General features: G+C 62.3%; 1 protein-coding gene across 7 annotated transcripts in view; it reads left to right on the top strand.

The window, feature by feature from the left end:
• PCSK6 (proprotein convertase subtilisin/kexin type 6) overlaps positions 1-23145 on the top strand; it is a 52781-nt gene that overhangs the window by 11928 nt on the left and 17708 nt on the right. The window contains exons 6-22 of one of the 7 annotated variants that reach the window (XR_006741362.1): positions 57-145; positions 1382-1554; positions 3940-4152; positions 5943-6043; positions 6616-6719; positions 10590-10707; positions 12717-12905; positions 13317-13453; positions 16309-16488; positions 17160-17198; positions 19091-19193; positions 19500-19696; positions 20518-20605; positions 20986-21089; positions 21573-21702; positions 22149-22261; positions 22352-22522. Coding sequence is in view for 6 of the 7 variants with exons in the window: in XM_045580452.1 (XP_045436408.1) it covers positions 57-145; positions 1382-1554; positions 3940-4152; positions 5943-6043; positions 6616-6719; positions 10590-10707; positions 12717-12905; positions 13317-13453; positions 16309-16488; positions 17160-17198; positions 19091-19193; positions 19500-19696; positions 20518-20605; positions 20986-21089; positions 21573-21702; positions 22149-22261; positions 22352-22449 (2176 nt within the window). In the remaining variant the exon portion in view is untranslated. Of the gene's footprint in view, positions 1-56; positions 146-1381; positions 1555-3939; positions 4153-5942; positions 6044-6615; positions 6720-10589; positions 10708-12716; positions 12906-13316; positions 13454-16308; positions 16489-17159; positions 17199-19090; positions 19194-19499; positions 19697-20517; positions 20606-20985; positions 21090-21572; positions 21707-22148; positions 22262-22351; positions 22733-23145 lie in introns of those variants that run through there. The other 6 variants (XM_045580452.1, XM_045580454.1, XM_045580453.1 and 3 more) reach the window with 6 other exon arrangements.

Genomic DNA, 23145 nt, shown 5'->3' with positions numbered 1-23145 from the left:
AGCGTGCCCGGCCGCGCCCTCACTGCGTCTCGCCGTGTTTTTCTTTGGTTTTTCAGGCACGGCACGCGCTGCGCGGGCGAGGTGGCCGCCTCCGCCAACAACTCCTACTGCATCGTGGGCATCGCCTACAACGCCAAGATCGGAGGTGAGGCCGGGGCGCGGGGCTGGGAGCTGCCGGACTGGGAGCTGCCGGGCGGGGCAGGGGGCGGGGCGTGGATCTCGGCAGCAAACCTGGCACCGAGGTGTGTGCCCCTGACCGGAATCGAACCCGGGACCCTTCCTTCACTCCGTAGGCCCATGCTCTACCCACTGAGCTAAACAGGCCAGGGCAGGAGTGACCTGTCTTAAATAGGGTCATTCATTTAGGAATGGTAAGACCAGCAGGCCAGGAAACAAGGGTGTTTCAGTGTGTTACCCCACAGTTCTCCTGGCGGGGCCCACACCACACACACGCACACACACACACACACACACACACACACACGGTGGGAGCGGGGGGGGGAGACACAGGGTCAGGCAGGAGGCAGCGGGTGGGGAGTTGGGGGGACACGAGGTCTGGGCCTGAAGTCTGGCTGTGGTTTCTGCAGGAAGGAACAGGCCCGGCAGGTTCTGCAGGTTCGGGATGGGACAGTTTCCAGGCTCTGGGTGTGGGGCCGGCCCTCGTGGTCTCGTGCCTGGCCCCGGGGTGACTGGGGATTGGGGCAGAGGCAGAGCGCCTGGCAGTGTGAGAGTAGGAGTCCTCAGAGCAGGTGGTTGGGTGTGGCCTCCAAAGGAACTCACGTGGGCAGGCGTGGTCTCTAGGAATTGGCTGATTGGAGAGGGGAGAGGAGGAGGGGGATGGTGGGTGGGGGGTACCAGTCCCTCCAGACTCAGCCAGGCCCCAAGGCATCAAGGCCTGGTTTCCCCCAACTGCCCTCCCCTGCAGGCCTGATGGCCCCCAACGGCCTCTGCCTCGGCCCCCACCAGCGTGGCTTTGTCCGCAAGTACGTCCAGGTGGATGTCCGGTCTAATTGGCATATTACCCTTTCATTAGAATAGATAACAATAATAGGCATGCCTGCCCAGCTGGGTATGGCTCTGTGGTTGATCCTAGACCTAGGAACCAGGAGGTCACGGTTCGATTCCCGGTCAGGGGCGCATTGCCCAGGTTGTGGCCTCGATCCCCAGTGTGGGGTGTGCAGGAGGCAGCCGATCCATGATTCTCTCTCTCACCCTTGATGTTTCCATCGGCCTCCCTCTCCCTTCGGCTCTGAAATCAATAAGAATATATTTGTAAAAAAAAAAAAAAAAGTGCAGAAAAACAAAAGGAGGGCAGACAGGCCCCCCGGCGGTGGGGGCTCCCCAGGGGGACGCGCACCCACCGGGCCCTCTGTGCTTCCAGGCATCCGCATGCTGGATGGGGACGTGACAGACGTGGTGGAGGCCAAGTCGCTGGGCGTGCGGCCCAACTACATCGACATCTACAGCGCGAGCTGGGGGCCGGACGACGACGGGAAGACGGTGGACGGGCCCGGCCGGCTGGCCAGGCAGGCCTTCGAGTACGGCATCAAAAAGGTGTGAGGGACCCAGGGCTGCCGGACGCACTCGGGGGGCACGGGGGGCGCCCAGAAAGGGACTCGGCCCTGCGGCCAATGGGGCTCAGTGGGTAGAATGTCGGCCTGCGGACCGAAGGGCCGTCCCAGGTTTGATTCCTGGTCAAGGGCGTACACACCCAGGTTGTGGACTCGATCCCCATTAGGGGGTGTGCAGGAGGCAGCTGATCAGTGATTCCCTTTTGTCATTGATGTTTCTCTCGCTCTCTCTTCCTCTCTGAAATCAATCAATCAGTATATACACTGAGTGGCCAGATGATGATGATCTGTGAACCCACAGTAATCTGGCCACTCGGTGTATCTCCTATATCATAAAAGGCTAATATGCAAATTGCCCCCTTGACCAGGAGTTCAACCAGTAGGCAGGGCGGCCAACCACCCTTGTCCCCTCTCCCTAGCCAGGCTGGCCGGACCCCACCCATGCACGAATTCATGCACCGGGCCTCTAACACACACACACACACACACACACACACACACACACACGGAGTGGCCAGATTGCTATGCGTTCAGAGATCATCATCGTCATCTGGCCGCTTGGTGTACACGCTAGAGGCTTGGTGCACGAAATTCGTGCACTCAGCGGGGTCCCTCAGCCCAGCCTGCACCCTCACGCAGTCCGAAAGCCCTCGGGGAATGTCTGACTGATGACGGCTTAGGCCCACTCCCTACAGCTTATTTTGTTCAGAGAAACACCAGTGATGAAAGAGAGAGACTCATGGGCCGGCTGCCTCCTGCACGCCCCCTCCTGGGGATGGAGCCTGCACCCCGGGCCTGTGCCCCAACCGGGAATCAAACTCTGACCTCCTGGTTCCTAGGTGGACGCTCCACCACTGAGCCGCGCTCCCCCTCCCTGCAGCCGGCAACACGAGATGTGTAGAGTTTGCGTGGCGGGGGTGCGGGGGGTAGCACCTCTCCAGGGGGCTCATCGGAGCAAAGCTCTGGGTGCTGGGCCTCCAGGTTCGGGGCGCACAGAGGATGCTGCAGGCTCCGCCTGGGAGGCCCAGCCCCGTTGCTCTGCGTCCCTGTGAGTCAGAAAGGCGGGGTGTGTAGGGCGGAGGGAGGGGGAGGACTGGCGCTGACCCAGCTGTAACAAGCAGGGTGGTGAGGCGGGCGGCAGGGCGAGGACAGTTTCTTGGAGCCGATGTGAGGCTGTGGTCAGCGCCCGGTGGCCCTGGGTGGCCCAGCAAGCCCCAGGGCCCGGTGACGCTGGCAGGGCTGTGGGCCGGACACCCAGGCATTCCCGGCAGCATGTGCCTCCGGCTTGTCCTGTTGGTGAGAAGGGAGAGGAGCCACGTGTGGGGGGCAGAGGGCCTCAGGCCCTTTTATTCATTCATTCGTTTTTTTAAAAAACATACATTTTATTGATTTTTTTTACAGAGAGGAAGGGAGAGGGATAGAGAGCTAGAAACATGGATGAGAGGGAAACATCCATTCAGCTGCCTCCTGCACACCCCCTACTGGGGACATGCCCGCAACCAAGGTCCATGCCCTTGGCCGGAATCGAACCCGGGACCCTTCAGTCTGCGGAATGACGCGCTATCCACTGAGCCAAACCGGTTTCGGCCACTCATGCATTTTAAAATATATTTTTATTGATTTCAGAGAGAGGAAGGCAGAGGGAGAGAGAAACATCCCTGACGAGAGAGAATTAAGGGCACAGGCTCAGGTTGCAAGCTCGATCCCCATTGAGGGGGCGTGCAGGAGGCAGCTGATCCGTGATTTTCTCATCATGGATGTTTCTCTTTCTCTCGCGCTCTCTCTCTCTTTCTCTTCCTCTCTAACTTCAACAAATCAATATATATATATATACATGCACACGCACACACACACACTAGAGGCCCGGTGCACAAAATTCATGCACTCCGTCCGCAGCCTTTGGGGGATGTCTGACTGACACCTGAGGCCCGGACCTCTCGGTTCACGGTGGTTCATGGGCTGATGACGCTCCACCGCGGAGCCACGCTGGCGGCCGGGCCACTGTTCCTCTCCTCGTGGGTTGGGGTTGGAGTACGTATGTTCTAGAATGTCCCCAGCCCAGGACCCCTCCTTTCTGACCTTAGGCCTTCTCCCCTCGAACCCCACCCCCTGCCCCACAGTCCTTCACTGCCTGGGCTGGTGCAAGCCGAGCCCCACAATGCCGGCAGCTCCCTCCGGGGCCGTAAACACGTCTCCTCCTCTGGGACTCGGCGCCTGCTGCCCCCTCCATCACCCGCGCCCGGCTGATGACAGGCTAATTCTAAGCCGCAAATTGGAGCTGGCGAGGCCCCTGTGCGCGCCCGCCCCGCCCCGCCCCGCCCCGCCCGGCTCCGGCAGCTGATGGCGGCCGCTCCTCCCCTCCCTGCAGGGCCGGGAGGGCCTGGGCTCCATCTTCGTCTGGGCCTCGGGCAACGGCGGGCGAGAGGGCGACCACTGCTCCTGCGACGGCTACACCAACAGCATCTACACCATCTCGGTGAGCAGCACCACGGAGAACGGCTACAAGCCCTGGTACCTGGAGGAGTGCCCGTCCACGCTGGCCACCACCTATAGCAGCGGCGCCTTCTATGAGCGCAAGATCGTGAGTGCCCGGGGCGGGCGGGGGGGGGGCTCAGAATGGGGCTCCCGCCCTCCGGGGACCAGTTCCTTTTCCTCGGAACAAGAAGAGGAGTCCAGGCCGGTGCGGCTCAGTGGATAGAGCGTCGGACGCCTTTGGACCGAAGGGTCCCGGGTTCGATTCCGGTCAAGGGCATGTGCCTTGGTTGCGGGCACATCCCCAGTGTGAGGTGTGCAGGAGGCAGCTGGTCGGTGTTTCTAACTCTCTATCCCTCTCCCTTCCTCCCTGTAAACAATCAATAAAATATATATTTTTTTTAAAAAAAAAAAAAGGAAGAAAGAAAAACAAGATCAAATAGCCCACCAGACATGGCTTAATTTAAAAAAAAAAAAAGAAAGAAAAAGATATTTTTATTGGTTGCAGAGAGGAAGGGAGAGGGAGAAGGAGAGAGAAACATCAATGAGAGAGAATCACTGACCGGCTGCCTCCTGCATGCCCCCTCCTGGGGATCAAGCCCGCACTCCGGGCCTGGGCCCTGACCCGGAATTGGACGGGGACCTCCTAGGTCATGGGCTGATGCTCAACCACTGAACCACACTGGCCAGGCAGCCCCCCCCCCCCTTTTTTTTTTTAAAAATCTTCTGCCTCCTGCCGCTCAGCCACGTCTTTCCCGATGGCCCATGGACTTATTTTTACGTTTTCGGGGGAAGCAGGCAGGCTCCCTCTCCTCCCCCCTCGCCCTGCACGCACGGAAAGGCCGGTCCCCACGGCAGCCGCCAGCTTGGCAGCGGCCGGGCCGGCTTGCGAAGGTACTAATTTAGGTTGTTTTCCTTTCCCACTGGAGCGCGCGCCCTGGGCCGGGCCGAGGGGCCCTGAATGGTTTCCTGTTCCCGTCGGAGCCCAGCCCGTGGGCACAGGGCACTGGCTGAGCCTGGGGGGCGGCCGAGGGGGGCCCGACCTCCTGGTTCCCGGTGGACGCTCAGCTCCGGAGCCGTGCCCGCTGGGTCAGGGGGGCTGTTCCTCGTGTCTCAGCGCCCGCCCCTCCTCCTCACCGCCCCCCCCCCCCGCCCCATCCTCACCCCACGGTGGTCTTGTTCGTTCCTATGGCGGGTGCATTTGTTACTGTGAGAGCAAAGCCCAGCAGCTCGGAGCTCCTGGTACGAAGGAAAGCGTGGTCGCCCAGAAGGTGTCCAGGCCGGCCAGCATGGCTCAGGGGTTGAGCATTGACCTAGGAACCAGGAGGTCACAGGTTCGATTCCCGGTCAGGGCACAGGCCCAGGGTGCAGGCCCCATCCCAAGTGTGGGATGTGCAGGAGGCAGCCGACCCATGATTCTCTCTCCTCATGGGTGTTTCTCTTTCTCTTTTTCTCTTCCTCTCCCTTCCTCTTTGAAATCAGTAAAAAAAAAAAAAAAAAAAAATTATATATATGTGTGTGTGTGTGTGTGTGTGTGTATTTTTATTTTAAAGAATGGCCTCCTCCATCCCCAGCCTCAGGACCACACCTGCCTAGGTCCAGCATCTTTTTATTTTAAATACATTTTTCTTGATTTCAGAGAGAGAGAGAGAGAGAGAGATGGAAATATCAATGATGAGAGAGAATCGTGGGTCGGCTGCCTCCTGCACGCCCCCTACTGAGGATCGAGCCTGAAACTCAAACGTGTGCCCTGACCAGAATCCAACCCTGACATCCTGGTTCCTAGGCTGATGCTCAGCCACAGAGCCACGCCGGCCAGGCAGGACCAGCAATCCTGAGTGTCCCGGCCCCCGAGTTCTCAGAGCTGACCTCCCCCCGCCCCCTCCCTCCGCCCGCCAGGTCACCACGGATCTGCGCCAGCGCTGCACGGACGGGCACACGGGCACCTCGGTCTCGGCCCCCATGGTGGCGGGGATCATCGCTTTGGCTTTGGAAGCCAAGTAAGTTCCCACTCACTCCCCTCCTTTTTCTTTTAAAGCCTCTACAGTCTGCGCTAATGACAGAGTAAGATCCGGGAGTGAGTGTGCCAATGAACACAAGATGTCAGGAGGCAGCCCATCCATGATTCTCTCTCCTCGTGCATGTTTCTCCCTCTCCTTTCCTCTCTGGAAATCAATAAATAGTATGTATGTATTTTATTGATTTTTTTTTTTACAGAGACGGAGAGAGAGGGATGGAGAGTTAGAAACATCGATGAGAGAGAATCATCGATCAGCTGCCTCTTGCACACCCCCTACTGGGGATGTGCCCGCAACCAAGGCACATGCCCTTGACCGGAATCGAACCCGGGACCTTTCAGTCCGCAGGCCGACGCTCTATTCACTGAGCCACACCGGTTTCGGCAATAAATAGTATTTTTTTTTTTTTAGAAAAAGAGGGTGTGAACGATCCCTCTGCCCGGGCATGGAGCCACCACGGCTTCCTGGCATTGCAGGCTGGGGGCTGGCCCCCTCCCCTGTGCTGCCGTCCGTCCGTCCATCCGTGCGACCTGTGTGTCCCTCTGCCCTTGCAGCAGCCAGCTCACCTGGCGTGACGTGCAGCACCTGCTAGTGAAGACTTCGCGGCCGGCCCACCTGAAGGCCAACGACTGGAAGGTCAACGGGGCTGGCCACAAAGGTGCGGGGCCCCGGGGGCGAGCAGGGCCAGGCACCCCATGCTGGTGGGTCCTGGGGGGCGACCCTGGAATCTGTCTCGGGGTGCCCTGAGTTCTCGGTGATTCCCGGAGAGCTCTGATGGTGTGTCATGGTTAAAAGTGTCCTGGAACCTCAGCATGAGAATCTACGGTCACGAGAATTCAGGATGCCCCAAACTAGTGACTTTTAAAAAATACATAAATATATATTTTATTGGTTTTTTTTTACACAGAGGAAGGGAGAGGGATAGAGAGTTAGAAACATTGATGAGAGGGAAATATCCATCAGCTGCCTCCTGCACGCCCCCTCCCCACCGGAAATGTGCCCACAACCAAGGTCCATGCCCTTGACCGGAATCTAACCTGGGACCCTTCAGTCTGCAGGCCGACGCTCTCTCCACTGAGCCAATCTGGTTAGGACTCAGGTCCCTCTGCTTCAACTCCGCCCCTGATACCACTCCTTGGGAAGTACAGGTCACGCCCTGTGACCCCTGACCCAGGGGACACTCCCCTTCCTGTCAGGAGGCCGGGGGCCAGGCCGGCGCGTCTCCATCTTGCAGGAGTGGGGTGGCGGACCCACATTTCCAGCTTGGCCTGGTGAGCGAGGGAGAGAGATGGTATCTGCTGCCTCCGCCGGGCCTCGGAAATTAAACTTGAAACCCTCTCCCCCGGCCAAGTTCAACATCGGCCAGGCCAGTTCACGTGTGCTCTGTGGCCTGCGTCCCAGGCAGCCGGGAGCTGAAGGGCGAAAGGGGAGAGGCAAGGGGGGTCAAGCCTGGAGCCTCCGGGCGTTGTTTTCCTCTGGTTTTATTTTATTTAAACACGAGAGGCCTGGTGCACGAAATTCATGCCAAGTGGGAGGGGGGTGGTCCCTCAGCTTGCCCTGCACCCTCTCCAATCCGGGAGCCCTCGGGGATGTCCGGCAATCAGGGACCACTGGCTCCTAACTACTTACCTGCCTGCTGGCCTGATCGCCCCTAATCCCTCTGCCTGCTGGCCTGATTGCCCCCCACCGCCCTCCCCTGCCAGCCTGATCACTCCTAACTGCTCCCCTGCTGGCCTGATTGCCCCCCACCGCCCTCCCCTGCCAGCCTGATCACCCCTAACTGCTCCCCTGCTGGCCTGATTGCCCCCCACCGCCCTCCCCTGCCAGCCTGGTCACCCCTTACTGCTCCCCTGCTGGCCTGATTGCCCCCCACCGCCCTCCCCTGCCAGCCTGATCACTCCTAACTGCTCCCCTGCTGGCCTGATTGCCCCCCACCGCCCTCCCCTGCCAGCCTGATCACCCCTAACTGCTCCCCTGCTGGCCTGATTGCCCCCCACCGCCCTCCCCTGCCAGCCTGGTCACCCCTTACTGCTCCCCTGCTGGCCTGATTGCCCCCCACTGCCCTCCCCTGCCAGCCTGGTCACCCCTTACTGCTCCCCTGCTGGCCTGATTGCCCCCCACCGCCCTCCCCTGCCAGCCTGATCACCCCTAACTGCTCCCCTGCTGGCCTGATCGCCCCCCACCGCCCTCCCCTGCCAGCCTGGTCACCCCTTACTGCTCCCCTGCTGGTCTGATTGCCCCCCACCGCCCTCCCCTGCCAGCCTGGTCACCCCTAACTGCTCCCCTGCTGGCCTGATCGCCCCCCACTGCCCTCCCCTGCCAGCCTGGTCACCCCTAACTGCTCCCCTGCTGGCCTGATTGCCCCCCACCGCCCTCCCCTGACAGCCTGATCACCCCTAACTGCTCCCCTGCTGGCCTGATTGCCCCCCCACCGCCCTCCCCTGCCAGCCTGGTCACCCCTTACTGCTCCCCTGCTGGCCTGATCGCCCCCCCACCGCCCTCCCCTGCCAGCCTGGTCACCCCTAACTGCTCCCCTGCTGGCCTGATCGCCCCCCACCGCCCTCCCCTGCCAGCCTGGTCACCCCTTACTGCTCCCCTGCTGGCCTGATCGCCCCCCCACCGCCCTCCCCTGCCAGCCTGGTCACCCCTTACTGCTCCCCTGCTGGCCTGATCGCCCCCCACCGCCCTCCCCTGCCAGCCTGGTCACCCCTAACTGCTCCCCTGCTGGCCTGATTGCCCCCCACCGCCCTCCCCTGCCAGCCTGGTCACCCCTAACTGCTCCCCTGCTGGCCTGATCGCCCCCCACCGCCCTCCCCTGCCAGCCTGGTCACCCCTTACTGCTCCCCTGCTGGCCTGATCGCCCCCCACTGCCCTCCCCTGCCAGCCTGGTCACCCCTAACTGCTCCCCTGCTGGCCTGATCGCCCCCCACCGCCCTCCCCTGCCAGCCTGGTCACCCCTTACTGCTCCCCTGCTGGCCTGATCGCCCCCCCACCGCCCTCCCCTGCCAGCCTGGTCACCCCTAACTGCTCCCCTGCTGGCCTGATCGCCCCCCACCGCCCTCCCCTGCCAGCCTGGTCACCCCTAACTGCTCCCCTGCTGGCCTGATCGCCCCCCACCGCCCTCCCCTGCCAGCCTGGTCACCCCTAACTGCTCCCCTGCTGGCCTGATCGCCCCCCACCGCCCTCCCCTGCCAGCCTGGTCACCCCTTACTGCTCCCCTGCTGGCCTGATCGCCCCCCACCGCCCTCCCCTGCCAGCCTGGTCACTCCTAACTGCTCCCCTGCTGGCCTGATCGCCCCCCACTGCCCTCCCCTGCCAGCCTGGTCACTCCTAACTGCTCCCCTGCTGGCCTGATCGCCCCCCACCGCCCTCCCCTGCCAGCCTGGTCACCCCTAACTGCTCCCCTGCTGGCCTAATCGCCCCCCCACCGCCCTCCCCTGCCAGCCTGGTCACCCCTTACTGCTCCCCTGCTGGCCTGATCGCCCCCCACCGCCCTCCCCTGCCAGCCTGGTCACCCCTTACTGCTCCCCTGCTGGCCTGATCGCCCCTAACTGCTCCCCTGCTGGCCTGATCGCCCCTAACTGCTCCCCTGCTGGCCTGATTGCTCCCCACCGCCCTCCCCTGCCAGCCTGGTCACCCCTAACTGCTCCCCTGCTGGCCTGATCGCCCCTAACTGCTCCCCTGCTGGCCTGATCGCCCCTAACTGCTCCCCTGCTGGCCTGATCGCCCCTAACTGCCTCTGCTTCAGGCCCCGCCACTGTGGCTTTGTCCAGAAGGAGGACCGGATGGCTGAGTGGAAGATGTCCAGTCGACCCCGTCTCCTTAGCACATTACCCTTTTATTAGTATAGTAGGTATTTTATTGATCTGAGAGAGGAAGAGAGAGGTAGAGAGCGATGGAAACATTTGTGATGGGAGAGAATCATGGACCGGCTGCCTCCTGCACGCCCCACACTGGGCATGGAGTTTGCAACCTGGGCCTGTGCCCTGGCCTGGAACTGCACCATCTGTGACCTCCTGGTTCCTAGGTGGACGCTCAGCCACTGAGCCATGCCAGCTGGGCAAGGAGTAGAGATTTTATTGTTTTTATTTTGTTGTTGTTAAAATTCACGTGAGGGTATTTTCCCATTGACTTTTAGAGGAAGTGGGAGGGAGAGAGACACATGGATCAGTTGCCTCCCGTACATGCCAGGACCAGGGCCTGGTGGGGATCCAGGCTGCAACCAAGGGACATGCCCTTGACCGGGAATCGAACCCGGGACCCTCCCATCCGCAGGCCAGGGGGCAGGAGTAGAGTTCTTAGACTGAGGAGCGCAGAGGATCTTGGTAGCGATCCTCAGTCGGGTGCCCCGGGAGTCGGTCGGTTGGTCGGTCGGTCGGACGGCCGGTCGGACGGCCGGATGCTTCCAGCCCTGAGCAGCCCAGGTGGTCTGTCCCCTGGCTGTGGAGGTCCGGGGTTGGGTGCACTCCGTCCAGGGGAGTCGGGGCCGGCGGGGAGGGCCCCAGGTCTGAAGGGCCTGTCTCTCTAGTCAGCCATCTCTATGGCTTCGGCCTGGTGGACGCGGAAGCTCTGGTGCTGGAGGCGAGGAAGTGGACGGCGGTGCCCGCACAGCACACCTGCGTCGCCTTCTCGGACAAGAGGCCCAGGTGAGGCGGGCCCGCGGGGTCCCCAGGCTCCTGGCCCTGACCCTGACCTTCACGCTGACCTTCACCCTCACTCTGACCCTCACCCTCACCCTCACCCTCACCCTCACCCTGGCCCTCACTCTGACCCTCACCCTCACCCTGACCCTCACCCTCACCCTGACCCTCACCCTCACTCTGACCCTCACCCTGACCCTGGCCCTCACCCTCACTCTGACCCACACCCTCACTCTGACCCTCACCCTCACCCTCACTCTGACCCACACCCTCACTCTGACCCTCACCCTCACCCTCACTCTGACCCTTACCCTCACTCTGACCCTCACACTGGCCCTGGCGCTGGCCCTCACTCTGACCCTGGCCTTGACCCTGATCCTGACCCTGCTGCCAGGAAGTCCGTGGGAGGTGTGTGCTCATTCGTTGGCGGGCACACACACACACACTCTCTCTCCTGGACTGAAGCCGGGAAGGAATGGTTTCTTTGTGTTTATCTTGTTTTGGTTCATCCTCACCCGAGGCTATTTTCCCCAGGGGTTCTTAGTTATTTAGTTATTTAAAGTTATTTTATTGACTTTTTTACAGAGATGAGGGGGAGGGATAAAGAGTTAGAAACATCGATGAGAAAGAAACATCCATCAGCTGCCTCCTGCACGCCCCCCAACAGGGATGTGCCTGCAACCAGGGTACGTGCCCTTGACCGGGAATCGAACCCGGGACCCTACAGTCCGTAGGCCGACGCTCTATCCACTGAGCCACACCGGTCAGGATGACTCTTTTATTTTTTTACTGTATGTTTTTATTGATTTCAGAGAGGCACGGAGAGAGAGAAACATCTGTGATGAGAATGAATCCTGGATCGGCTGCCTCCTGCACGCCCCCTCCTGGGGACTGAGACAGCCACGGAGGAGGGGGGAGGGCTGTGGGCTGTGGACCGGTGGGGCGGACGGACGGATGGACGGATGGGAAACTCTGGGAGCGGGCCATGCAAGCAGTCAGCCTCCCCAGCCCACGTGCGGTGCACACACATCATGTGTCCGCGTGTTTACGGTCTCGGGGGGGGGGTGACATCATTGTTTGTGGCCGTGTCTGAGGGTTTCTCATGACTCAGCGAGCGATGTCATTCCTGGGGGGACGCTGAGCCCCGGCTTCCCGCCTCCCCTCCTCCACTGCTGCTCAGCAGCCATAGGACCTTTCTGTCTTCGTCTGTTTTTAAATATGTTTTTACTGATGTCAGAGAGGAAGGGAGAGGGAGAGAGAGAAGCATCCATGAGCAGAGAGAGTCACGGACCGGCTGCCTCCTGCACGCCCCCCACTGGGGATGGAGCCCACAACCTGGGCCTGTGTCCTTGACCAGGACTCGAACCCTGACCTCCTGGTTCCCAGGTCGACGCTCAACCCCTGAGCCACACTGGCCGGGCTCCATTCTTTTTTTCTAAATTTCCACCCTAGCCGGTGTGGCTCAGTGGATAGAGCATTGCCTGCAGACGGAGGGGTCCCAGGTTCGATTCCGGTCAAGGGCATGGACCTTGGTTGCGGGCACATCCCCATTAGGAGATGGTGCAGGAGGCAGCTGGTCAGTGTAAATGTAAATAATCAATGAAATATTAAAATAAAAAAAACACAAAAATTTTCTCACCTAAGTTTCCATTGATCTTAGAGAAGAAGGGAGAGAGAGAGAGGGAGAGGGAGGGATAAACATGGACCAGTTGCCTCCTAACTGGGGATCGAGCCCGCCACCCAGGCCTGTGCCCTGACCGGGAATCGAACCCATGACCTTTCGGTGCTCGGGACAATGCTCCGGCCGGCGGAGCCACCCCAGCCAGGGCCTCTCTGAGCGCACCCCAGAGGACAGCCGTCCTCCGGGCCGGCCGTCTCCTGCAGCAGGGACGTCCGCGAGGGTCCGCCGGGGAGGGCCGAAGCCGCTCTCCCCAGGGAGAGGGGGCGGTGGGGGCCCCAGAAGCCGCCCCCGCACTCACCGCCCCCGTGGGTGACCAGGTCCTCCCCCCCCCCAGGAGCATCCCCGTGGTGCAGACGCTGCGGGCCACGGCCCTGACCACGGCCTGCGCCGACCACTCGGACCAGCGGGTGGGCTTCCTGGAGCACGTGGTGGCCCGCGTGTCCATCTCGCACCCGCGCCGTGGCGACCTGCAGATCCACCTCGTCTCCCCCTCGGGGACCAGGTCCCAGCTGCTGGCCAAGAGGTGAGGCCGGCCTGGCCCCGGGGGGCCGGGCGGGGGGCCGGGGGCAGGTACAGGGTGTCCATGGCCGGCAGGGAGCCACGTGGGCATCATCGCAGTCTGGACTCTCTCACTGACACCCCAGCTGCTTCCCCCGGCAACCAGGCGGCCGGCCGGTCCATGACTCCTCTCCTCATTGATGTTTCTCTCTCTCTCCCCCTCTTGCTCCCTCTCTGAAATCAATAAAAAGATTTTAAAAATAAGACTTAAAGAAACGAGGGTGGGGCAGCAGTCCTGGCCTTGCCTGCCCCTCTACCTCCGACGAAGACGAGGGCTGTCCTCACCCCAGCTGCCCTGGTCCCCCACCCCCCATCCCCGCCCTCTCCCAGCCCCCCTCACAGACCCTCATGTCCTGGCCCCGGTCTCCCCTCGCAGGCTGCTGGACCACTCCAACGAAGGCTTTTCCAACTGGGAGTTCATGACGGTGCACTGCTGGGGCGAGAAGGCCGAGGGGGAGTGGACGCTGGAGATCCAGGACATGCCGTCCCAGGTCCGCAACCCGGAGAAGCAAGGTCAGAGGCGCCCCGCTCCCCTCGCAGCCGCTCCGTCGGCTCGAGCGCTTTGCTTTCACCCTTTTTGTTTTTTTAAACCGGAGGCCGAACGCCGGAAGATTTGTGCAAGAGCAGGCCTTCCTTCCCCTGGCTGCCAGAGCCCACTTTCTTTCTGCCTTCCCACGCTGCCCAGAGACCCGGAGCGGTAGGGGGCAGTGTTCCTGCCTGGCCACTCTGCGCCCGTGTATGCAAATTAACCCGCCATCTTTGGTGGGCCAATTTGCATACTCACTCCTGATTGGCTGGTGGGCGTCGTGGAAGGTACGGTCCATTTGCATCTTACGCTTTTATTAGTGTAGATGAAGGTGAAAGGCACATGATACACACGTCACAATTTTTGTCATTTTTAAAAAAAATAGGATTTTATTGCCTTGGCTAGTTTGGCTAAGTGGATAGCGTGTCGGCCTGCAGACTAAAGGGTCCCGGGTTTGATTCTGATCCAGGGCACATACCTCGATTGCAGATTCCTCCCTGGCTCAGCCCCTGGCCACAGTGCGAACAGGAGGCAACCCATCGATGTGTCTGTCTCAGATGGATGTTTCTCTCTGTCTTTCCTTCTCGCTCCCACGCTCTCTAAGAATCCATGGGAAAATATCCTCGGGTGAGGATTAAAATGATAAATAAATCATTTAAAAACTTTAAAAAAAAATAATGTTTTTACTGATTTCAGAGAGGAAGGCACAGAGAGACTGAAACATCAGTGAGGAGACAGAATCATGGATCTGCTGCCTCCTGCACGCCCCCTTCTGGGTCTTGAGCCCGGAACCCAGACATGTGCCCTGACCGGGAATCGAACCCATGACCTCCGGGGTCATTGTTTGACGCTCAATCCCTGAGCCACGTCAGCCAGGCTCCCCCTCAGATCTCCACAACTTAATTGTTTTGTTTCGTTTGTAAGCCAGCTCCGCTCCGCTGGCTGCAGGCCATTCTACTGACTGTCCTGTGCTCTGTTTTACTTACTCAATCTCTGACTGTTCCGTTTCCAACAACAACTCAGAACAAACGCCAGCTCTGTGCCCATGGCCGCCGAGTGAAGCGATTCCAAATCTCAGATAAGACCCGGGCTGTGCGAAGCAATCAGGGCGGCGGAGTGATAAGCAAGCTCCAGGAATGCTGCCTCTGGCACATTGGACTCAGTGTATGGCCCTCGCTTTAAACCTGCTTTCAAAAACACCGAATCGCCGAAACCAGTGTGGGTGTGGCTCAGTGGATAGAGCGTCGGCCTGCGGACTGAAGGGTCCCGGGTTCGATTCCGGTCAAGGGCATGGACCTTTTTCCAGGCACATCACACTGGGGACCGAGCCCACAACCAAGGCTTGTGCCCTGACCAGAACTGAGCCCAGGACCCTTTAGTCCACAGGCCTACGCTCTATCCACTGAGCCAAACCAGCCAGGGCTCCATTGATTTCTGAAGGGAGGGAGGAGAGGGAGAGAGAGAAACATCGATGTGAGAGAGACACGGGGTGGGTTGCCTTGGAACGCACCCTGGCAGCTGCATTGACCTGAGTCGAACCCAGGACCCTTCCATCCTAGGGCCCACGCCCCACCCACGGAGCCACACGGCCGGAGCTGCATAGGGGGTTTTAACTCCGTGTTACATTTATTGGGCAGAGCTGGCATTCCTGTGTGTGTGTGTGTGTGTGTGTGTGTGTTGACATAGTCTGTCCCAGCACGGCTGTATGGAAATGCAGGGCCCGGATTGTATAACCCACACTTTCAAAGTGTGCTTGTGTGTTTTTATCCACCGGGCGTCAGCCTGAAACAGATCCCCGGGTTCTTCTGGGCCTCTCTCTCTCTCTCTCTCTCTCTCTCTCTCTCTCTCTCTCTCCTTCCCTTCCCTCCCTCTCTCTCCCTCTCTCCTTTATTTATTTGTTTTTAAGATGGCATTTAAAAAACATTTTAGTTAGCCCTGACCCAGCGATGTATTCCCACGGATGAGATGAAGAGAAAAGGAGGGGGAGAGGGAGAGAAACATCTATTTGTCGTTCACTTGGGGGCGGGGTCATTGGTTGATGCCTGTGTGAGTCCTCACCGGGGATGGAACCCTCAATCTTGGTGTCTCAGGACCATGCTCGAACCCCCTGAGCTTTCCAGCCAGGGCCCACAGCTTATTAAAAAAAAAAATTAAACTTACATTTTCTAGAAAAATGGATGGATGTGAAAGGTAGTATATGCTGTGGGGTTTTTTTTGTTTTGTTTTGTTTTTTTCCATGTAGATACACTGAATGGCCAGATGATTATGTGCTCAGAGATCATCCTAATCTGGTCACTCAGTGTATGTGAGTGTGTGTGTGTGTTTGTGTGTGTATGTACGTGTGTGTGTGTGTGTGAATGAGTGTGTGTGTGTGTGAGTGTGTGTGTGTGTGTGTGTGTGAATGACTATGTGTGTGTGTGTGTGAATGACTGTGTGTGTGTGAGTGTGTGTGTGTGAGTGTGTGTGTGTGTGTGTGTGAATGAGTGTGTGTGTGTGTGTGTGTGTGTGTGTGAATGAGTATGTGTGTGTGAGAATGAGGCCTGCGTCCCCCCACGCTGGCCCAGGGCGGGTCCCTGACCGGGGGGTCCCTGACCGGGGGGTCCCGGACGGGGCGGTCCCTGACCGGGGGTCCCGGACGGGGCGGTCCCTGACCGGGGGTCCCGGACGGGGCGTCCCTGACCGGGGGTCCCGGACGGGGCGGTCCCTGACGGGGGGGTCCCGGACGGGGCGGTCCCTGACCGGGGGTCCCGGACGGGGCGGTCCCTGACCGGGGGTCCCGGACGGGGCGGTCCCTGACCGGGGGTCCCGGACGGGGCGTCCCTGACGGCAGCCGGCCCTGCAGGGAAGCTGCGGGAGTGGAGCCTGGTCCTGTACGGCACGGCGGAGCACCCCTACCTCACCTTCAGCGCCCACCAGTCCCGCTCGCGGATGCTGGAGCTGTCCACCCCGGCGCTGGAGCCGCCGCGGCCCGCCCAGCCACCCGCCCCGGCCGAGGGCCCGGAGGACGAGGAGGACTACACAGGTACGGCCGGCCCGGGCGGCGCCTCCTGCAGGGACTGGTCTTCCAGTTCTTTTTCCTTGTTCTGTTTGGTGCGTCCTCCTTCCCCCCCGGGATCTTTTCTTAGCCATGTTCAGGGAGAGTCGGGGAGAGAGAGAAACATCGATGGGAGAGAGACACCTGGATGGACTCCCTCCTGCACACGCCCCGGCCAGGGTCTGGGCTGCCCAGGGGCCCGCAACTGAGGTCCGTGCCCTTGACCGGAATCGAACCCGGGACCCTTCAGTCCGCGGGCCGACGCTCTATCAGAGCCACGCCCTGAGCTAGGGCTGGTTTTCCACTCTGAATGCGTGGGGCTGGCCGGGCTGGCGAGGCTCCGCGGTGGAGCATTGGCCTGGGAGCCAGGAGGTCAGGGTTCGATTCCCGGTCAGGGCGCAGGCCTGGGTCGCGGGCTCGATCCCCACGAGGGGGCGTGCAGGAGGCAGCCGGTCCATCGTTCTCTCTCCTCATGGAAGTCTCTCTCTCTCTCTCTCTCTCTCTCTCTCTCTCTCTCTCTCCCTCCCTCCCTCTCCCTTCCTCTCTGAGATCAATTTAAAAAAAATATTTGAAAACAAAAAGAAATCGTGGGGCTCCTCCCGGCGGACGCGGGGGTCAGGCGGGGGCCGCAGTAACGCTGCTGATTTGCACCCACACAGCTCGGTCCTCCCAGGGCCCTCTGAGCGTGTCCCAGACCTGTAAGTACGCGCCCGGCTAGTAAGTATGTCCTCGCATCCTGGCCGGGAGATCGACGGTCCTCTCTGTGCGCAACCAGAACCGAGCCTGCCCCTCCCCCGGGCCCCCGTCTCCCAGCCTGAGCCCCCCAAGCCCACCCCCTCGCCGTCCCTGTGGCCAGCGCGAGCCGAGGACCAGGCTCCTCAGGAGCCCAGGGGGTCGGGTCACGTGGGCAAAGCGAGGAAGAGATGTTGGCCGGCCTCGAGGGCCGCCGTAAACACCCACGATTGGGCCCTGACCGTGTGGCTCAGTGGATAGAGCGTTGGCCTTTGGACCGAAGGGTCCCAGGTTCAATTCCGGTCAAGGGCATGGACCTTGGTTGCGGGCACATCCCCAGGAGGGGGAGCGCACAGGAGGCAACTGATGGATGTTTCTCTCCCATCGATGTGTCTGACTCTCTCGCCCTCTCCCTTCCGCTCTGTAAAAAAAAAACCAATAAAATATATATATTTTTTTTTTTAAATATATTTTATTGATTTTTTTCTTACGGAGAGGAAGAGAGAGGGATAGAGTTAGGAACATCGATGAGCGAGAAACATCCATCCGCTGCCTCCTGCATGCTCCCCCTGCTGGGGACGTGCCCGCAGCCCCAGGCCTGAGGCCTGAGCGGGAACCGAGCCGTGGCCTCCTGGCTCACAGGCTGACGCTCGACCGCGGAGCCATGCCGGCCGGGCCCAGCGCGGGCACTCGTTACCAGGCAGCCCCTCCCTCCGGCCGCAGGGCGAGGGCCTTGGACTCTGCCGGTGGGTGTAGCTGTCCCCCCCTCTCCCCGATCAGCCCACGCGATGGGCGCGAGACTCGGCGCTTCTGGTTGGGCACATTTCCCTGGGCTCGGCACTCCCCCTGCGCCATGCATGGCGGTCCCCCCGGCACCCTGGGTGCTTGGAGTTACGTAGTCGCTGCAGGGATGGGGGGGGCGGAAGGGGACACCACGGAGCCCCCTCCCTCCGCCCCCCACATCCCGTGTTGCATCTCGAGCATAAATGACGGGCGATTCCGTTTAATTCCCTGGAGCGTGGACCGTGGAACTACGTGCGAATGGGCTAATCGGCTGGTGATTTATACATCGGGCTCAGTAATCATTCACAAATGAACGCGCTTTTTTCTTTTTTTTCCCCCCATAACACCTGCCACCGGAGCTCCCCTGTGCCCCCGGGGATCTCGCGCGAAGGCTGGCCTGCGGTCGCGGTCGCGGTCGCTCGGGCTTGCCTGAGTGTGGCCTCGATGGGCGGGGGGTGTCTGTGGGGCGAGGGGGGCGAGGGGGGGCTGTGAGCTGGGGACCAGGAGGCTCCCCGTCCGCCGAGGTGACCCCGGGCCCCGCGGTGCCTTCAGACAGCTTTAGGCCGGGGAGGGGGTCACATCAGCGACATCAGACCCTCGGGGAGGGCAGCAGCCCCGGCCCCTGAAAGCCCCATTGTGCGCGGAGAATGGGCCCTTGTCCTCCCCGCGTCCCTCTGCCGCCGCCCTAACGCAGACTGGGGGGCGGGGGGCGGGCTTTCTTCCTCTTTCTGGAGACGCCAGCCGCCCGCAGGCAGGGCTCCCCGGCCACTGCTTCGCAGGAGGCTGAGGCAGGCCCGTTGGTCACCCCTCAGTCCGGGGCCCGTCCGGCAGAGGCCGGGTGGGACCCCACGTGGGCGCCGATCCCAGTGCCGCCGGCAGCGGGGGAGCCGCAGGGCACCCCCAAACCTCTGCTCTGCCCCCCGCCGCTGCCGGTGGTGGGAGGGAGGACAGATGGCGGGGGACGGCGGCCAGCGGGTGCGCCAGATGGGCAGTTTGCAGGGGAGGGGCCGGGGCCTGCCGAGGGCGGGCGGAGCCAGGGTGTCCGTGGCGAAGGCGGTGCCGTCTCCTCCCGCAGGCACCTGCCACCCGGAGTGCGGGGACAAGGGCTGTGACGGGCCGGGCGCCGAGCAGTGCCTCAGCTGTGTCCACTTCAGCCTGGGCAGCGCCAAGGCCGGCAGGTACGGGAGCCACCGGGGAACGGTCTTGGCTTTCTTGCTGATCCTCCCCCCGCCGGGGGGGTAATTTCCCATTGATTTTTTAAGAGAGTGGAAGGGAGGGAGGGAGGGAGGGAGGGAGGGAGGAACACCCATGTGAGAGAGACCGGGGCCGGGAATGGAGCCTGAGGCCCGATGGTGCTTGGACCGGCGCTCCAACCACTGAGCAACACCAGCCACGCCCCTCACACCCCTCCCCGGGCCGGCGGGCGTGGCCGGGGGCGCGGGGCGCGGCCGGGGGGTGAGGTGCCCCCTGCTCTGGCCCGGCAGGAAGTGCGTGAGCGTGTGCCCCGCCGGCTACTTCGGGGACGCGGCCGCCCGGCGCTGCCGCCGGTGCCACCGGGGCTGCGAGACCTGCTCGGGCCGGAGCCCCGCCCAGTGCCTGTCCTGCCGCCGCGGCCTCTTCCACCACCAGGAGGCCAGCGCCTGCGTGAGCCGCTGCCCCGCCGGCTTCTTCGCGGCGGAAAGTAAGTGCCACGGCCCCGGGCGGTGCGGCTCAGTGGTTAGGGCGCCGGCCTCTCGGACCGGGTCGATCCCCCAATCAGGGCGCATGCCCAGGTGGCCGGCTCCATCCCCATCCTTTGGGGGCGCGGGGGGTGGTGTAGGAGGCAGCCCACCATCCATGATTCTCCCTCGTCACTCATGCTTCTCTTCCTTCCTCTCTGGAACCAATCTGCGTTAATAATAAAAATTAAGAAAAAAAGAGTGAGATGCCGATTGGCCGTACCGTCCTGGCGCCCACCGGCCGGTCATCAGGAACGGGCATGCACATGAGCCCGACCAAGATGGCGGGTTAATTTGCATACACGGGCGCCGAGCGGCTAGGAGCCGGCCGGCAGCCGGAAGGAAGGCCCGTTCCTGGACGAATCTTCGCGCATCGGGCCTCTGGTGGAAACACACTTAAAAATAAAGGGGGCAGCCGAAGCCGGTGTGGCTCAGAGGATAGAGCGTCGGCCTGCGGACTGAAGGGTCCCAGGTTCGATTCCGGGCGAGGGCATGTACCTTGGTTGTGGGCGCATCCCCAGTGGGGGGTGTGCAGGAGGCAGCTGGTCGATGACTCTCTCTCTCTCATCGATGTTTCTAACTCTCTCTCTCTCTCTCCCTTCCTCCCTGTAAAAATCAATAAAAAGTAAAATAAAAGGGGCATAGAAATGACAGCCGGCCGCCTCGCTGGGCTGGGCGGGGAAGGGGGTCCCCGTTCTGGGGTGCATTTCCCTGGCCGGCCTGGCCCAGCGGCCGGCTCGGATTGCACCCGCTCTCCCCTCCCTCCGCCGTCTCCCTGCCTCAGGCCAGAGGAGGTGCCTCAAGTGCCACGCCAGCTGTAAGAAGTGCCTCGACGACCCCGAGAGGTGCACCGTCTGCAGGGAGGGCTTCAGGTGGGCCCGGGTCGGCTTCTCTTTGTTCTTCTTCCCTTTTCGTTTTCGTAGTTGAATCGCCGTGTCTGTGCCCGGGGTTCACTGAAAGCTCAGTCCTCGGGGGAAAGGTTCAGCGCCTGTCCTCACCGGACCCTGGTGCTTCTCTCTCCTCTCAAGCTCCGCGCCCATCTCCTCTGAAAATGCTTCCCGGGGCCCGGCCGGCGTGGCTCCGGGCGTCCGGTTCCATTCCCGGGCGGGCGGGGCGCAGCCCGGGTGGCGGGCGTGGTCTCCAGCGGGGGCCGAGCAGGAGGCAGCATCACGGATGTTTCTCTCTCTCCCTGTCCCTTCCTCCCAGAAGTTAATAAAAACTCTTTTTTAACTGCCTTTCCGCCCCCCGACAGCCTGGCCCGGGGCAGCTGCCTTCCCGACTGTGAGCCGGGCACCTACTTCGACTCGGAGCTGATCCGCTGCGGGCAGTGCCACCCCACCTGCCGGACCTGCGTGGGTGAGTGCGTCGCTGCCAGGCGGCGGGGCCGTGGGGCCGGCAGTCCTGGGACCCGGGCCCCTCTCTCGGGACCTCCTGGGTGGCCGGGAGGTTTGCGGGATTGAATACGAAGATTGGGGGTCAGGAGGTGCTGTGTGTGGGCGTGAAGCGTGAATTGGGGGAGAGGCGAAGGTTCCGGGGCCCGGCCGGTGCTGGTCAGTGGTTAGCGCGTCGCCCTGTGAACCGGCCCCGCTTCAGAGGGCGGAGCCACAGGGCGAGGCTCTCGCAGGAGCAGGGCCTGCTGGGAAAGGGAGCATTGGAATCGGGGCCCACGAACTTTTATTTTTTATTTCCGTGTGTGTGTGTGTGTGTGTACACGTATATACATGGCTTTGTTTGTTGTCTTGTTCTGTCTGGGTCGTGGCCTCCGGACGCTGGGCCTGGGCGGGAGCGGGGGTGTGGGCTGCCCCTGATGTCGCTCCTTCGCCCATTCTGCGCCCCCAGGCCCCGGCAGGGAGGAGTGCATCCACTGCGCCAGCGGCCTGCACTTCCGGGACTGGACGTGTGTGTCTGCCTGTGGTGAGGGCTTCTTCCCCGAGGCCATGCCCGGCCTGCCCCACCGCGTCTGCCGGCGGTGAGTGCCTGTCTGCTGTTTATACTTTTTAAGTACATTTCATCGGTTTGTTTACAGAGAGGAGGGGAGAGAGAGAGAGAGGTAGCAGCATCGACCAGCTGCCTCCTGCTCGCCCCCCACTGGGGATGCGCGCGCAACCCAGGTCCATGCCCCTGACCGGAATCGAACCCGGGACCCCTCAGTCCGCAGGCCGACGCTCTATCCACTGAGCCGCACCGGCCAGGGCTGCCCGCCTTCTTAATTTATCTGTATTGGTTGCTGGTGACAGAGAGGACGGGAGAGGGAGGGAGGCATCAGTGATGAGAGGGAACCGTGGACGGGCTGCCTCCTGGGGATCATGCGTGCACCCCGGGGTGTGCCCCGGCCAGACCAGCTCTGGGGCCTCCGGGAGCCGGGGCCTGGGCCCCCTCCGGCCGCGGAACCGTCCCCCGCGTGTCCCCCGGCAGGTGCGACGAGAACTGCCTGAGCTGCGAGGGCTCCAGCCGCAACTGCAGCCGCTGCAGGGCGGGCCTCACGCAGCTGGGCGCCTCCTGCGTCGCCAACCACACCTGCAGCAACGGTGAGCGCGGGCGGGCGGCGGGCGGCGGGCGGCGGGCGGGCGGACCCCGCGCCGGCCGCCCCGAGTCTGACCCCCGCCCCCTCCCCCCAGCGGACGAGACCTTCTGCGAGATGGTCAAGTCCAACCGGCTGTGTGAGCGCAAGCTCTTCGTCCAGTTCTGCTGCCGCACGTGCCTCCGGGCCGGGTAGAGGCGGAGGCCAGGCCGCCCCGTCTGACCGTCCGTCCGACCGACCGCCCGTCCGACCGACCGTCCGCCCGACCGTCCGTCCGACCGCCCGCCTCTGACAGCTTTACCGCCGCGGGGCCAGGCCCGGGGGGTGGCGGCCCCTCCGGCTAGCACCCCAGTGGGCACCCGGGCCCCGCCTGGGCACCCCCACGTTTACCGAATCTTCAGACCAAAGCGAACGGCAGGTGCGGGGCCTCCCGTCACCGCTCGCCGGGGTTCGAGCCTCTCCAAGGTCAGCCTCAGCCGCCACTGGTCCGGCCGGCGGGGCCCGGGGCCCAGCCCCCAAGCCGCCCCTCCATCAGGCGGGGACTGTGCCCCGGGGCAGGTGGGGGCTGTGTCTGCATCGTCCCCTTCGGAGGCCGGGACCGGGACCGCCGGGACGGTCAGGCCCCCGGCCCCGAGCGGCACCCGGGTCTCCCGCCCCAGTGCCCGGCGCCCAGCGCCTCCAGCAGGTGCCTGTCCCCGGGGAGCCCGGCCGGCGATGGTGCGTCCACGGCCGCACCTGCCGCTGCCAGCCTGTGTGCGTGAGCGTCGGCGGCTCCGGCTCCCGCCGAGGGCTCCCCGGAAACCCGCCGAGCGAGCGGCTCCCGGGCCGGGAGCAGCCTTCGCCTTACACCTCCTCTCGGGCTGGTGGGGGCCCCCTCGGGGGGGGATGTGA

Source organism: Pipistrellus kuhlii, unplaced genomic scaffold (genome assembly GCF_014108245.1).
Source record: "Pipistrellus kuhlii isolate mPipKuh1 unplaced genomic scaffold, mPipKuh1.p scaffold_m20_p_128, whole genome shotgun sequence".
In the NCBI taxonomy this organism is placed as follows: Eukaryota; Metazoa; Chordata; class Mammalia; order Chiroptera; family Vespertilionidae; genus Pipistrellus; species Pipistrellus kuhlii.
This window is presented reverse-complemented; position numbering and strand designations above follow the sequence as displayed.